This window comes from Rhea pennata, chromosome 13 (assembly GCF_028389875.1).
Source record: "Rhea pennata isolate bPtePen1 chromosome 13, bPtePen1.pri, whole genome shotgun sequence".
In the NCBI taxonomy this organism is placed as follows: Eukaryota; Metazoa; Chordata; class Aves; order Rheiformes; family Rheidae; genus Rhea; species Rhea pennata.
Window position 1 is genome coordinate 15,969,676 of NC_084675.1, and position 14,793 is coordinate 15,984,468.

Below are 14,793 nucleotides of genomic sequence, written 5' to 3' on the forward strand. Positions count from 1 at the left end.
ATGCCCTGAATGAGACAGAGATTTCAGTCTGTCAAGATTTGGGAAGAGGGGGGAGGAAGAATGAATGAGACTAAAAAGGGCATCAGAAAAGCAAAGAAAACAGACGTCTCAGGAAAAATGAGGAAACATAGTCCCACTAGGTTGCATTATGGTCACATTTTTTATTTTTACCAGCCATTACAATCTTTCAGAAAAATGGCTGCTTCATTGAATGTAAATTTCATGTAAAATTCAATTTTACAATTCATGTAAATTGCAAGCACTGACTATGTGTTATGTCCTCTAGAACATGCAAGTTTTCTTTTTTTTTCAGTATGCACGTTTCACTGCCACTCAAAAAAATCTGCTTTCCTACTCCCTGTGGCAGTATATGCATTTTTCTTTCTGACTAATGTGCAGAATCTGTACCCTGACTTGCACATAAAAACACAGCCAAAACAACAGAACACTAGCTGAGCACACACATCTTATTTTTATGAAGGCTTTTAATCTTAGCTTGCCGGTAAACACAGGCTTTCTTACCTAGCCATATAAAAATACTTTTATTGTTAATTGTGTCTTTGATTGTTGGGCTGTTGCAATGAGAAACTATGAAACCTGACACTGACAGAGTAAAACAATCAGCAGTGGTTAATAGCGAAATCACATTAGAAGTGTTCATTAATTAAAATCTGTTGAATCTCTTTGCAGTCCATATTTAATCACAGGGTCATTAGCATTGCAGAAATGTACCTCAGAAAAAAAATCAGAAAGTTTTTAAATGAACTTAAAATTTGCCTCATCTATCTAAACATGATTTTGTATTACATAAGACAATATTAGGTACATAAAAAATGAAACAGTGATTATGTTGTTGGGACAGATTATATAATACTGTTATATTATTGTAATTAGGACAACAGTGACTTGGCCTATAATAGTGGCTTTCTTGTAAAAATGGCACCATTTCAAATTTATAGTCCCTAGCTAAATGAGTTTGTTGTAGCATTGACAAAGAAACAAACACATGGCAAATGCAGTCAAAATTAAACACAACCAGAAACCTTGGCTGTTTATTTGCTGGATAGAACCCAGAACACTATTTATCAAAGAGCATATACTTAATAAGTGTTCCTTCCTGGATTCAAACTGCTTTTTCAATGCAAAGTTTTTATCTTTAAAACTTTAAGCACATTATGCATGTAAAAATATTTGTATACATGCAGTTTATAACTGTAGTGTCTGTAGTGGAGTAAAATCCTACTTGAACATTGATAATCCAAAGCTCTAGTCCGAAGCATGAAGAGTTCTGCTGCATTAGGGAGGCTGCCTAAATAATAACCACTGTGGCTGTGAGTTCCTTTTATCTACAGGGCTTTTTCTCAGTCAGGAATTTATCAGTTCTTCAAAACTTTTGTTCATCCTTAGCTGAAAAGGAACTAAGGATGTGAGTCTGTCAGTTGTGGGGGTGAGATAGTTTGCTAGGTTCTTCAGAGCAGCACTGTGGTAGCAACACCTTCTGCAGCTACAGAGAGGAACAAGTTTGCTCCTTTAATTCCATATCATTGCCGGTATGAACATGTTAATGTGGCGTATTTCACATCTACAGAAGACTGAACGTGAGTTACAGCATGAAACAAAGAATTCAAATGAGAGGTGATTAAACTATGTAGAAACTTAACTATATAATTTCAATAGTGGAAATAATTTCTTTGATCTCTGTTTCATGATTACTTACATCTGTTATAAACAATTTTCATCAATCAGATTGCTGGGAGTACATTACTAAATCTGAGAGACCTTCTCAGAACTGTGTGTGATGGTCTGAACTGAGTGTAGAGTGGCAGACTGGCAGTGTGAGAAACTGGTTCTGGGAGCTGGGAGAGCATCTTATTCTTCTCTTCATTAGTTTTATTAGGTGAGATTATAGTTACGCTTCAAGTGATCTCTGAGGAAAAGAAAAAGGGTATGCCATTTTTTGCCTCCTTTTGGATATACAAACAGTATACTGGGAATACTGAAAAATTTCCTCTCCCCGAGTGAGGTGTTATCCATCCCCTCAGACACTACAAAGTCCTCCCAGCTCCATATCCTCCTTGATGCTGGAAGTGGCAAGGTATGAAAGCTTGAGATGGAAGCTGTGTAGTGAGATGCAAGTAATCTTTAAATATGCAAATATCCTTCCAAATAATTTGCATGTACTGTAATGCACAAAGCTGCACAGAGCTGTGGCAGCAATGTGCCTCCCCTACACTCCCAAACAGAGAAAGAATAAAAGAGAGTGCAATGCAAGGAAAGGACAAAAGCGTCTCCTCCCCCTTCAGTTTACTGTCCCTGTCCTGAAGCAAGGTGTAATTTGGATTCAGCAACACAAAATGTGAGAAGGAAGAGGAAGCTGTTTTTATGGCACACCTAGAAAGGGGGAATATTTTGGTGGGTGCTGTAGTTCTTTTCCTTTCTAAACATGTCTCTGCTCATGAGAAACATAATGCAGCCCTTAACCTCTCTTTCTCTCGCTCTGTAGATACTGTCTTTGCTGTTAGCTTAATTAATGTAATCATTATATTTTTAAATCCTCAAAAGAAGTCTCTGCAGCAACACTGAATTTCATTCAATTTTGCTTATTACATAAACAGAATGTGCTATGTTGCCCACGAAGTAAAATGGGCAATTTTTTCTTTTTTTTTTTCCTTCAGACAGACTATGGCATGTGTAACTCTGGCTAGACTACAGATCCCTCAGTGGCAGAGACTCATTTCAGAAACAATAGATGTTGCCCTGACTCTGTCACTCTGGCCACATCAAACCATTATTATGGCTGGAAGCCAAGGGAAGAAAAAAGAACCTTTTTTATTATTGCTTTTCTATGCAATTGCTGTAACTTGGCAAAGTCCTTTCAAATGTGATTTTGCAAATCTTAAATGCAACATATTATATTGTATTATTAACCTTGTATTTCATATCCCTTTGATATGATTCCTTTGCAAATGCTTGAAGTCTACACAGATCTATCAGGTAGCTTTAAATGCATTCTACAATGTTAAATATTACAGATACTGAAAAGGTTTTTCTTTACCCAGAAATTTGGTCCACTGGTATATATCATCTTGAAGGAATATGTTTTGTTTCATAAAAGTAATGTTTTAAGTTATTACTGCTGATCTTTACTCTTTTGTTATTGTCATAAACCTCACAAATTTCTTTAGAATTCTGAGGAAAATATTTTTTGTTTCAAATTATTTATAAATCACAATTATGTAAATTTCTAGTAAGAGTTTAAATATTAATTTTATTTATATATTCTTTATATTCAGGCACCTTTGTTACTAAAGTAACAGCTACAGATGCAGACGATCCAGTTTATGGAAATAGTGCTAAGCTGGTTTATAGCATTCTGGAAGGACAGCCTTACTTTTCTATTGAGCCACATACAGGTAGGTGACCCCAAATTTTGAATCTCTGGGTTATATTTACACAAGTGAATGCGCCTCTTACGTATTTCATATCATATACTTAAACAGGGAACATCAGTAGGCATCTTTCAGCATAACTGAGCTGCAATGCACATCTCATTTGTATCTCATCAGAATCTGATCATGAAAAGACAAAGAAAAATCTGTATTACCAATAATGCAAGTAATGGTGACACCAGTATTACAGAAATTGCTGAAGCAAAACTGAAGGTAGTGGAAGTGCTGTGTGATTTACAATTGATTAGGGATTGAAAGACTTGGCTGAATGAATTTAATGAACATAATACAATTTTCAATATGAGACTATATCCATCCATAAGTATATCCAATGTACAGCTTAGCTTGGGATTTTTAGTGAATATATGGTGTGTTTTCATTAAAAATGTTTTTTTCTCTTTAAAGCCTTGAGTGAAGTGCCAATAAATCCATTCCCTCTTTCATTGTTATACGTATGTTGTACTTGCAGCAAATTCATTTAGTTATGTCTGAGAAGTGTTCTTTTAAATTATTTGATATTATTATATTCTTTTACCTGTTACTAGAAGCTGCTTTTAATCACTAAAAGTTATTAAGTCGCTAAGGAGAAGAAAAGTATAACTCATTCTAAAGTATGCTAAAATCACCTGAATTTATGCTGCCAAAAAGGAGTCAAGTGTGAGTAAAACATCTCACAGTCATGCAGATTAACAAAATTATGAAAGAAATGCTAGAAAAATTTACTGAAGGATATTTCTGGTAACAATGAAACTTAGTGTCCTAAGTTTTCTGACCAATATTAAACAGCTCTTTTAGACTTCGTGATGTTACATGGGAAGAATTATTTCATTTTCCCAGAAATGCCTTAATTTGCAGGGACCTTATTAAAGTGTGTATATGGATAAGTGGGATCACTCCATTAAAGTATTTTCCTTGGGTTGAAAGAAAGCTGTGTGAGAATGAAAGCAGTCCCTGCAATATGATTCATTTTTTAATTTATGCTTCATATAAAAATATGAGATTTACAAGAAATAAGTCTTAACAGCACAATGTAAACACAGTAACTTTCCTCAAAAATAAGCATGTCAGGTGGATTATCATTGAAGCCCCTTACTTCATGCTGGCTGATTTCTTAGATTTCTAGTTTAGGATAGATTCCTGACCATCAAGTAGCAGAATATATGATTTGGTTTTCCTTTATATTACAAATGATAGTGTGCAGTAATGAGTTCAGGTAACTGTATTGGTTCTGCAGTGTTTGCAGCATCTAGTATGAACTCATCCTCAGACACAAGAATGTTAAAAAAGAAAACAAGTCACTGTTACTGAGGAAGAAATACTGTAATGGAATAAAATGCAGTAACCAGTTTCTTACTTTGAGTATCAGGAAAAAATAACAAGGAGCAATACCTTTAAGACTGTAAAATCATTTTTTTAAGGAAAGCAGTGAAGCTAAAATAACTGAGAATACTTGAACTTAGATTGAGTAAACCACTAGAAAACATGCCATATAAAATACAGCATTAATCAGAGGATAGGTTAGATGTTGGCTCTCTCTGTCACCATTTTCTTGGTTTCTACAAGGGAAGTTCATGAAGTACATACTTACAGTCCTTTAGCTGTTATCATAAGTTTTCACATCGGAGCTGAGAAGTGTATCTTCCATCTAGAGAGAAGATTTTTCCACTTCTTTGACACAAAATAGCCTTAAAGAAAATATTCCAAAACTAAAAAACTGTTTAATTTGGCTCAGGTTTATTATTTGTATTGCATTAAAATCTTATGCTTAATACACTGAAATAACCATTCTTCACCTTGGAAAGTGATTTCCGTTATCATGAAAGCCAAAGCAAACTCCAGAGGTTTTTGGTGAACCTGAAAATCATGATTTTTCTCCTGTTTCACTAGCATCAAATTCTCACTCCTACCTTCATTTCTAGTTATCAATGTTCCTTTGAGTAGCAGTTCAGTTAGCATGAAAATGACGTGTTACTTTCTAAAGAGAATTTAATCACAAAGAATTCAACTGCAGCTTTACCACAGTTTCTGAGTATGTGGCTTCATAGTATGGAGCTGCTTTTGAATGAATAAGTGGTTTCGGATTCCTCCCTTTTCTCCAACTATGTAGGACATAGATTACATTCTTCTCTAAAGCAATACTGCTGAATGGGTTTGTGTACTGGGGCCATCCGCTCTTTCTGTGCCATCTATATGTATTGGCCCTCATCTGTAGTGTAACTACAATACTACTTGCATGGCTACCCACAGAATAGTTTAAGCCTACTCTAAGTTTGGAGTATGCAGATGGTTCTATCTGTTATTTATAATACCTGATATTTTCAAATTTGCTTTATTTGTTCTTCATTCACTTAGGGAAACTTATTAGTCGTCTTACGTGTCAAATTGTATAGAGCCCTCCAGTATAGATTTGTTGTCTAGAATATGTAAACTATATAAAATGTAATAATTAAGCAAACCAGATACAAGTATATGTATATGGCTGCAGCTGTATATTATACAGAGTATACAAATATTACATCTAGAATTGTGTTTTCTCCCCAGATGATATCACGATTTTAAGGAATAGAATATGTTAAAGTGATTCCCTTAAAAATGTTTAGATTTTCCTTCAGTCATGGGAGAGTATCAAAAGTTTAAGTTCAGCTCTTTAGATCTAAATGAGTGGCCTTTTATTAACTTTGTTTTTTAAAAATTGAGGACAGATTTAGATCTGAGCAGATACCAGCTGCAGTTTTCGGCAAATTTTCCTGCTATCTTGATATTAACCAGGTTTAATCGTTCTTTGAACCACATCGTTAGTTGCAACTAAGACATTACTCTCAACTGCCTTGTTGAAATAATTCTGTATTGCTAGGTGCACAGAAATAAGTACTAGTAAGTGACCTATAAAATAATGATTTTCCATTACCTTAGATGAAAAGTGCATATATGTAGAGTACTTCTGTAGTTCTAGTTTGCAAATTCTGTTCTATGAGTTATAGATACAGGAAAGAAGATAATTCAGAAGTTATTTTTCATTCAGTGCTATAAATATGGCTTGGAGTAAATGTGATTTTTTGATGACTTGTTCTAGATTTAATTATTTTTCACTTTCCATAGGTGAATTTTAATAGGATCACTGGTTCATTGATAAAGAGCAAAAATAATACATTATAAAAATGCAGATTCAGATTTTCTATGGAAGGTTCAACATATAGTGAGATGATATCAGATTAGTAATTTAACCTTCATTGGACTAAAATATATTCCATAAATCATTATTGTTACATCTGACTGACTGATGTCAGATTTGCTGACTAGTCGCGTGTGTATTGTTTATAAAGGTATATAAGTTGTACGTATTCTCTCACAATCCAAATACTGACAATCAAAATGCTGGGGGAAGGGTTTTCTTAAGGCTGCTAAAAGTAGCTAAAGTACAGTTCTTACTTTAAAGATTTTTCAAGGATATTAATCACGACTGTCAGCTTTAAAATAAGATTATCATAATGGAACATAATATAAAGTGACACTGTGTTCTACAATATAGGAATGGCATATAAAATACATTTTCAGCTGTGTCTGACTTATTTACATTTCATATGAACTTACTTAAATAATATCACTCCTACACATAGCTAAAATAGTTACATGAACAAGACAAATTAAGCCAAATATCTTACTCTATTGGAAAATTAATTTTATTATTCAAACATAAACCCTTACCATATGCATATAAAAATCAATTTTTAAAGCTGTCATCTTGGATAAAGTCACTGGGTACAATGGCCAAAGTTTGATTCAAGAAATCTGAGATGAAAACAGAAGATTTAGAGATATTTCTTTGGAGAGTGAATAATTGATTTTGTTTCTATACTTACACAAAAATGTTTCTCAACATTAATTTCCAGCTGAAATTGCATGTGATTTATTCAACAGAGCTCTAAATGATTTGATATTTGCCCCTTCTGGACCATGCTGTTACAACTGAGATACCTTGCAGTTCTGAAATCAGAACATAAATGAGTAGGCTTAGGAAGGATGAAAATGGCTCTCTGCAGAAGGCAGTCCTGAATCTTCTCTTTTAATTTACAGTCTTTATTATCCTCCTTCATCTAGACCTTGAAATACAGCACAGCAGAATAAAAACAAATATGGTAACAACAGGATAAATTACAGCAACCTTTGAGTTACAGACACTTCTGTGATGTTACAAACTATTTCTTACATCTAAGTTGTTAATGCCTAGTTTATTAGTAATTCTACCCATCAATAACTACTCAAACTGCCCTCAGAATATTGTGTGTTGTACTGATGAGACCAGTCATCATAAAAAAGACTACTGAAACACTGAAGAAAGTTCAAAGCAGGATAGCTAAGGTGAGAGAGACTTAAGAACATGACATATAATGAGAGATTGATTGAACTTAATTTGTATAAACTAGATAAGAGGTGATTAAAGGAGGATATGAAATCACTGTGCAAATATTTGAGAGGTGTTAATAAAAGAGAGGCACAGGGACTGTTTCTGTAATTACTCATGATAAAATGACAAAGTAACATTTTCAAACTAGAGAGAGAGATGGAAAAACAGAGTTTTAATACAGGAAGTAATGTGCAACTGTATGAGGAAGGTCCTGAGCTTCTTAGGAAAAGAACTAAGTCATGTTTGACAGAGTCTTACCAAACAGCTCCATTTCCAAATAGTTTAGATTTAAACCCTGGTGGGATTAGTGTAAAGAAAGAACATATTCTACATTAGTCAGAGCCTGGATTGAACTACTGCCTTCTAGCTCATGCTGTCAACTACTGTTGCTTTGATAACTCTGCCAATTACTGGAGATTTACTTGCAGTTAACTAATTATTAACTGAAATAACTATAAGGGGTATGAATTGGGATGAATGGGCTTTGTTGTGTCAGAGCTAGTGAGGTGTGTGAACTCTGGCTTTACTTCCATTCGTTTTCCTGAGCAATAATGCAAGTAGGTGCAGTAGCATACAGAGGGGAGGTTCGTGCAGCGTGGATAGCAGTGTCATTGCTGCTAATGAAGCAGAACGGGCTCCAGCACGTGTAGAAACCCCTGGGGTTCATAGTCGGTCGCTTCCGTTACAGTGCCTTCAGCTTCACCTTGACAGCACTTGATGCAATCTGGGTAAGACTCAAGTTGACATGTGATATGTTCACATTTTCAGTCTTCTATGTAGACTCACCTTTATAATGCACAAAGGAGTAACATATGCTATAAAGACGTAGTTTAAAACTGCTTAGGACAACTGCCTATTCGTTCTTAGCTGGGTAAAAACTGAACTTCATACATCAAGAATGGCTGCTAAATCTGTAGCCTTGTGATGGGGTATCAACACTAGATCATTACAGTCCTGCTCATTCTGGAAAATTACGAAAGTGAAAATACAAATATTTGGCTATGGGCAGAACACTATTTTCCAAATCTCAATGCAACTAAGTTACATAACTAAAGAAGCATTTTCCATTCACTAAGTAGTATACACTGGCAGTAGTGTGGGAAGAACTTAAACTTTTCACCCAGTCTGAAGGTAAAAGTATAAACAAGTTCTTATTGTATATAATGTTAATGAGAAGATGCTTCTGTTGAAATAACCATTTCATCATATCCATATAGGGCTGTCTTTCAAACTGTGAGCATTTTTGATTGAAGAAATAATAAAGGCCAAAAAATAAGATAGGATAAACTGTAGGTTATACAAGAAACAGAGATTTAATAAAGCAATGTTTGACCCTCATCTCTTCGTTTGACAGAGAGGCAAGCACTGTCATCTTCTCTAAAACTTAAAAAAAAAAATAAACCTGGTGATTTATCATGCACATTGTTGGCTGCTTTCTTAAAAGCACAAATATGGTAAAAAATCACTCCAAATGTATTATATAACATAGTATTTAATTCCTCCTAGTGATTATTTTTACTGTGGCTAATGGCTTTTATCTGAAATTTGTCTACATCTGAGTGTAGTTCAGATGTTCCTGTAATTGATAATTTTTTAGAAAGTTAGCCAATCTAGATAGAGACTGCAAATCTTTTTCCTTTCTTATTAAAATAAAATTCAGAAGCATTAAAACTAAGTAAGAAGGAAGGGTATATGATAATAACCTTTATTAAAATGATTATGATTTTTATGAAGGATAAATTGAATTAAGAAATAGTGAATTAATATGTCGGTACCACCTCTTCAGAGGATTAGACTTTCTTTAGTTTTCAAGAAAGTTTGTAGCAATCTATTCCTTTTTTTAGGAATTATGGTGCAGGTTTTCCAGAGGTCTCCAAGTGAACGTTTGTTGTAATGTGCTCCTAAAGCATCACGGAAATCAGTGCACTTTATGGGGATACAAAGAATGCATCTTGTGGCTCTCTAAGGAAATTACAAGATTGACTTTACAGGAGAGTGGACCCTAAATGACTATTATATTTAGTAATAATCTCCACCAAGATTTTAGCACTGAAGGTAGATCAAAGCAATTGCTTAGCTCTTCCAGAATGAAGAAGGGGAAATTCCAAAGCAAGCAAGCTGAAATAGCAGGAAGTCTTCATCAAAACATGCGAAATGAATAAGATACTTAAGAAAAATTCTTCAGGGTCAAATTCCAGTTTTGCATAGTGCTTGCTTGGTTTTGTTCTATGTTCTCAGTGTGTAGCTTTACAGTGTTACCCTAAAGAGATCCTTAAAAAAAAAGGGGGGGGGGAAGAAATTGAAAAGTGAAAAACAAATCTTCATTCCTGTTTTCCTGCTTGCTTCTCCTCTTCCTCTGTGTTGGCTACAGCCTATGACACATTGTTCCTTTTCCACTGATCGTTTTCAGCATGAGATGGTGTATATTCTTCCAAATAGGTTTTTGAAAGTAGTCCACAGGGGTGCATTTTAACCGATTCAAGTTGTGAGGCAGATTGTGCAAATTGCCCGGTGAGTGCATTTAGGGCCACTGTAAAAGTAAATCCCATTCTGCAGCTGTTTTATTTGCTATTGAGCTGTGTGACACCAATAGCTGTTTAGGAAAAGCAACTCAGCTTTAAAAAAGAAGAAAAGGAATATAGGAAATAGTTTCATTCTTTGAAGAGAGATGTTACTCCTTGATTTCTTCATTTCCAACTCATTTCCTCAAGTTTCCAGCTCCAGTCAGAGCTTATTAGCCAAATTATGATGCAGGTATCTGTTCACTGGTTGTACTACAAGTCCACTGAGGGTTTTCACAGGTTTGCTGAAACATTTTATCCAGAGTTAGAACACATAGAGATGAAGCCTTGTGTTAGATGGTATGGACGAAAGGGATGTGAAGCGGGTATGTAGTGAGTACCCTTGCCCCAAAAGAAGGTCACCTCTACTTCACCTCATTCTTGACAAGTGTTTGTCTGACTTGTTCTTAAAAATTTCTGATAATGGAAATACTATAAATTCTACAGGCAGCCTTCTCTTTCTGCACTTACTTATCTTTTCTGCTAAAAAGGTATTCCTCTAATATTTAACCTGAATCTCTCTTGTTGCAATTTAAACCTACTTTGTGGTTTTCACTTGAGGCCTGTTGTTTTTTCTCTTATCCCCTGTCAAAATGGAGATTAACCTCCTGTAATTTTTACGTATTTAGCTGTAAAGTCGTCTCTCAAATTTCCCCAAATTATGTAAGCCAAATATTTCATCATAGATTTTCTGCTGTTATGCTTGCTGCTTTGGACAGTCCTGATCAGTTCCAACATGGAAAACTGGATACACAATTCCAGCTACAGCCTTACCTGTATGAGTGGAGTGAAGGGATTAGTTTATGGTTCTTACATATTACATACTAGTAATACATGCCCAGAAAATATTTGAGCATTTTTAACAGCTCGTTTTGATTCCACACACTTTTCTGTCTTGTGAGTCATCTCTTCTCTTGTAATTGTGAAGTTAATTGTTTCACCCACACAAAACACTTTTCTACTTACCAGCTGAGTTGCACCTTCCTTTTTTAGATTGTCCAATTTGTCAAGATTATTTTGAACTCTAGCCCTGTTCTTCCACTGCTTGCAATTGTTTCCTGCTTTGTGTCATCTGAAAGGCTTGATAAGTTCTTCCTGGCCTCCATCATTCAGAAAATATTGGATGATGCTAGAAGCATAACAAACCCTATGAACCACTTCATCCATCTGTCCACTTTGACAGTAAGCCATTGATAAGTGTTCTGAATACAGTTTTCCAACAAGCATCTTCCTGCCCTGCATTAGTTTACATAATTCCTGTCTCTAGCTTTTAAACTGCTCTCCTATTTGGCACATATAATTTTCATAGGTCATAGCTGAAAGTGATTATATTTTTATTCTCAATTTTGTTTCTAGGTTGAGCTGAAGTAGAGTAGGTTGAATGCTCAATGAGATATTGTTGCTTCTGTTCTCTTACTGTCCTCTTTTCTAAAGATACTGAACATAGAAGTATTAGTGGTAACAATAAACTTGCAATTCAGTTGTATTTGATGTTTAAATATCTTCAAATTCGATAATAGTATTTAAAATAGTAAACTATTTTTCTTTCTATCTTTTTATTTTGTTCTAAATTGAAACTTAACCTTGTCTTTGACTTTTATCCCCCAGCAAATAGTTTATGGGCTGAGACAGCAGGCAGGAATATGTGCAAAACTGTTGAAGTAACAAGTTGTGTTAGTATCTTTACGTGGAAAAAATCCAGAATTTTATGCCTTAAAATTGGAAGCTGTAGTTCTGATTAAGATTTTTTTTGTAATCTTCCTCACCTCTTTCAAACTAGAGAAAAGAGGTGGAGTGTTTCATACATTAAGAGACAAATTAAAATACATGAGGAAATGTCCGGGAAAAATCGTCACTTTATTGACACAATTAACTGATCTCAGACAGTGGCATGAAAATGTTATCTTACACAAAGCATCTGTAGATCCAGCATGACTGTGTGAACTGAGATTAGAAAAAAACAACAGGGGAAAGAACTTATCTGCCAAAAGTAATAGTCAAAATAAAGTTATAACAGGCTTAATTCAAAATACCTGAAAGTAAATGAAAAAAATAGTTTTTAATGATCTTTGGATCAGTTCTACTACTGAAAAAATTTAATGTGAACCAAACTCTGTTATTTGTCTGCATTAGCACTCCTTTTATGAGTCATCTTATCTATAGCAGTAAAGTCATTTGCAGAATACATCATTATTAATCATTAATAGTACCAGTCCAGACCAGTCAGTCACAACTTTAAACAGCTTTCAGAAAAAAATATCATTTACTCTCCATATCCAGGCTGATATGAAAGAAAATGGCCCCATTCTTTCAAAAAAAATTCATATATATATATATATATATATATATATATATATATATTACCTCTGATAAATGTTTATCTTCTGAATTTTGTTTATTCAAAATATGAACTCCAAAAGAAGTATGCTCTTCAATATTCTAAAAAATAATTTATGTCCCTTATGTTAGATGATACAGAAGAATAGTGAAATTATATGAAAGTTACTTCAAGTATGCTTCATTGGTTTTACAAGTACCAGGTTATATTGCATTTGTCAGCGCCCTGAGGCACAATCCCTTCTGCAGGTTTAATTGGCTAAATTGAAGGGTTTAGCTAACTGAGTCCAAGAGCTCCTTCACTGGTAAGAGCTGTTGTGAAGAAGTTGGACATGAGAGCCGTCCCTTGGGAGCTGCTTGTAGCTGCGTTGCTGGCTGCTGCCTGTGCTGCATGGCAGTAGCTTCATCTGGTCTGGTCTTGTCCTTCCTCAATTTGGACCCGGACCCGGACCTGCCAGCCTGGCCACCTGGCTTGCCCTTGGAACTGCCTCCTCCCTGCAGACTTGCCAGGTGGTCATTGAGCTGTGGCTGACCCTGACCACTGTCTATAGACCTGATCCTGGTCCTGACTTGCCTCCCTTCATCCCAGCTCCTTGTTGGTGAAGTTGCTGCTCCCGCCTGCCGTATTACTGTGCTCCACTCTCGACTCACCTTTCCTTGCAGAGCAGCCGACCCTCGCTCCTCCCTGACACTATTAATCATTTCCTAATCCCACTTAGAGCATGCTGGGATGAAAAATCACTGATGTCTATTAAGTTCCTCGGGAACGAGAGATTATTTTGGCTTGGTGGTAACATATGTAAGACAGAGCTTCCTTTTTCATCCAGACATATTCTGTAAAATTTTTAAGTATGAAAGACAAAAACCCATAGTATTTTAGGGAAATTACTTGCAAAAATATAGGTTACAAGACTGACGTTACTTTGGTAGTTTATGTAGCAAGTGTATGACTTTGAAAAGTGTCTTATGCTGCCTTATTCTTAGCTTTGTTCTGTACTCAGAGGAGGAGGTCTGGTCAGGGTTTCAATATTATGATCTTGAAGAAAACAGATTCTAAATTCTATTTAAATTTATCTGTAATAAAGAAAGGGACTAGGAACATTTCTATATTTGCCATAAATACATGAATTATATAATCTTGGCAATTAGACCAAAGAGCATATTTTTGAAGGAGCTCACTATTATTTAATAGGAACCAAACTGTGTGCAAGAACAAAAGCTATTTGAGGTCTCCATGGCTGCACTAGTTCAAATGGAGTAATCAGAATTTGTAGATTTTACTTGAAATGAATATTGATTGACTCTAACAAAATTCTGGCAATTTTTAACAGAAAACATACAAATATAGTGAGAGCTAGTGAAATTTATGATCCAGGGTGTGAAATAGGTCATTCTACTGAACATACAAATCTTAATAAATGTGCAATATGATATAAAATTCTTACTTTTTTTTTAATGACTTCCAAAGACTTGGTAGTTGCTGTCAATGTCTGCACATAAACAGTGTCCTTCAGCTCCGTAAGTACAGACCCCTGCAAAGAGACACTCTTCTTTATGCCTCATAAAAACCCTCAAGCACCTTGGTTTTAAAAAAAACAGTGCAATGGTGGATTTGATTTCCCTTGGCACTCTTACACTTCACTTACCACTAAGATAATTCAGTAACTTGAACTTTGTTCTCTCTTTTTACGGACAGATGATTTTGTTAAAAATACGATTCAAAAACAGGATTTTTTTTAAAAGGCTGTATTTCAGTTTAGCATGTAGGGATGTTTTCCAGCTGTAAAAGGTTTTGTCAGACTTGTTTAGGGTTTTTATTGTTATTATGGTGGGCATTACTAGACTGTAATGAAAGATGAGCTAAATTTACCATGAAACGTTCGGTAGTGCACTTTCCGTACTGAATGCTGTGAATATAACAGCATAATGGACAAGTATTGGAAAGAAAAGAATTTTATTATTTCTTCTGTTAGGTGCCCATGAAATTTATAGGAGCTTGCAGCATCTGGACTGTCCATTGCAGAGAACTTCCTGCTAGCCC

At 35.1% G+C, this 14,793-nt stretch overlaps 1 protein-coding gene across 4 annotated transcripts in view; it reads left to right on the plus strand.

Moving 5' to 3' along the window:
* CDH8 (cadherin 8) overlaps positions 1–14,793 on the plus strand; it is a 129,481-nt gene that overhangs the window by 49,926 nt on the left and 64,762 nt on the right. For 3 of the 4 annotated variants that reach the window (XM_062586925.1, XM_062586923.1, XM_062586924.1), the window contains exon 3: positions 3,294–3,413. The exons of the other annotated variant lie outside the window; for it this stretch is intronic. In XM_062586925.1, the coding sequence (XP_062442909.1) occupies positions 3,294–3,413 (120 nt within the window). The remainder of the gene's footprint in view (positions 1–3,293; positions 3,414–14,793) is intronic. 4 annotated transcript variants of the gene reach the window in all.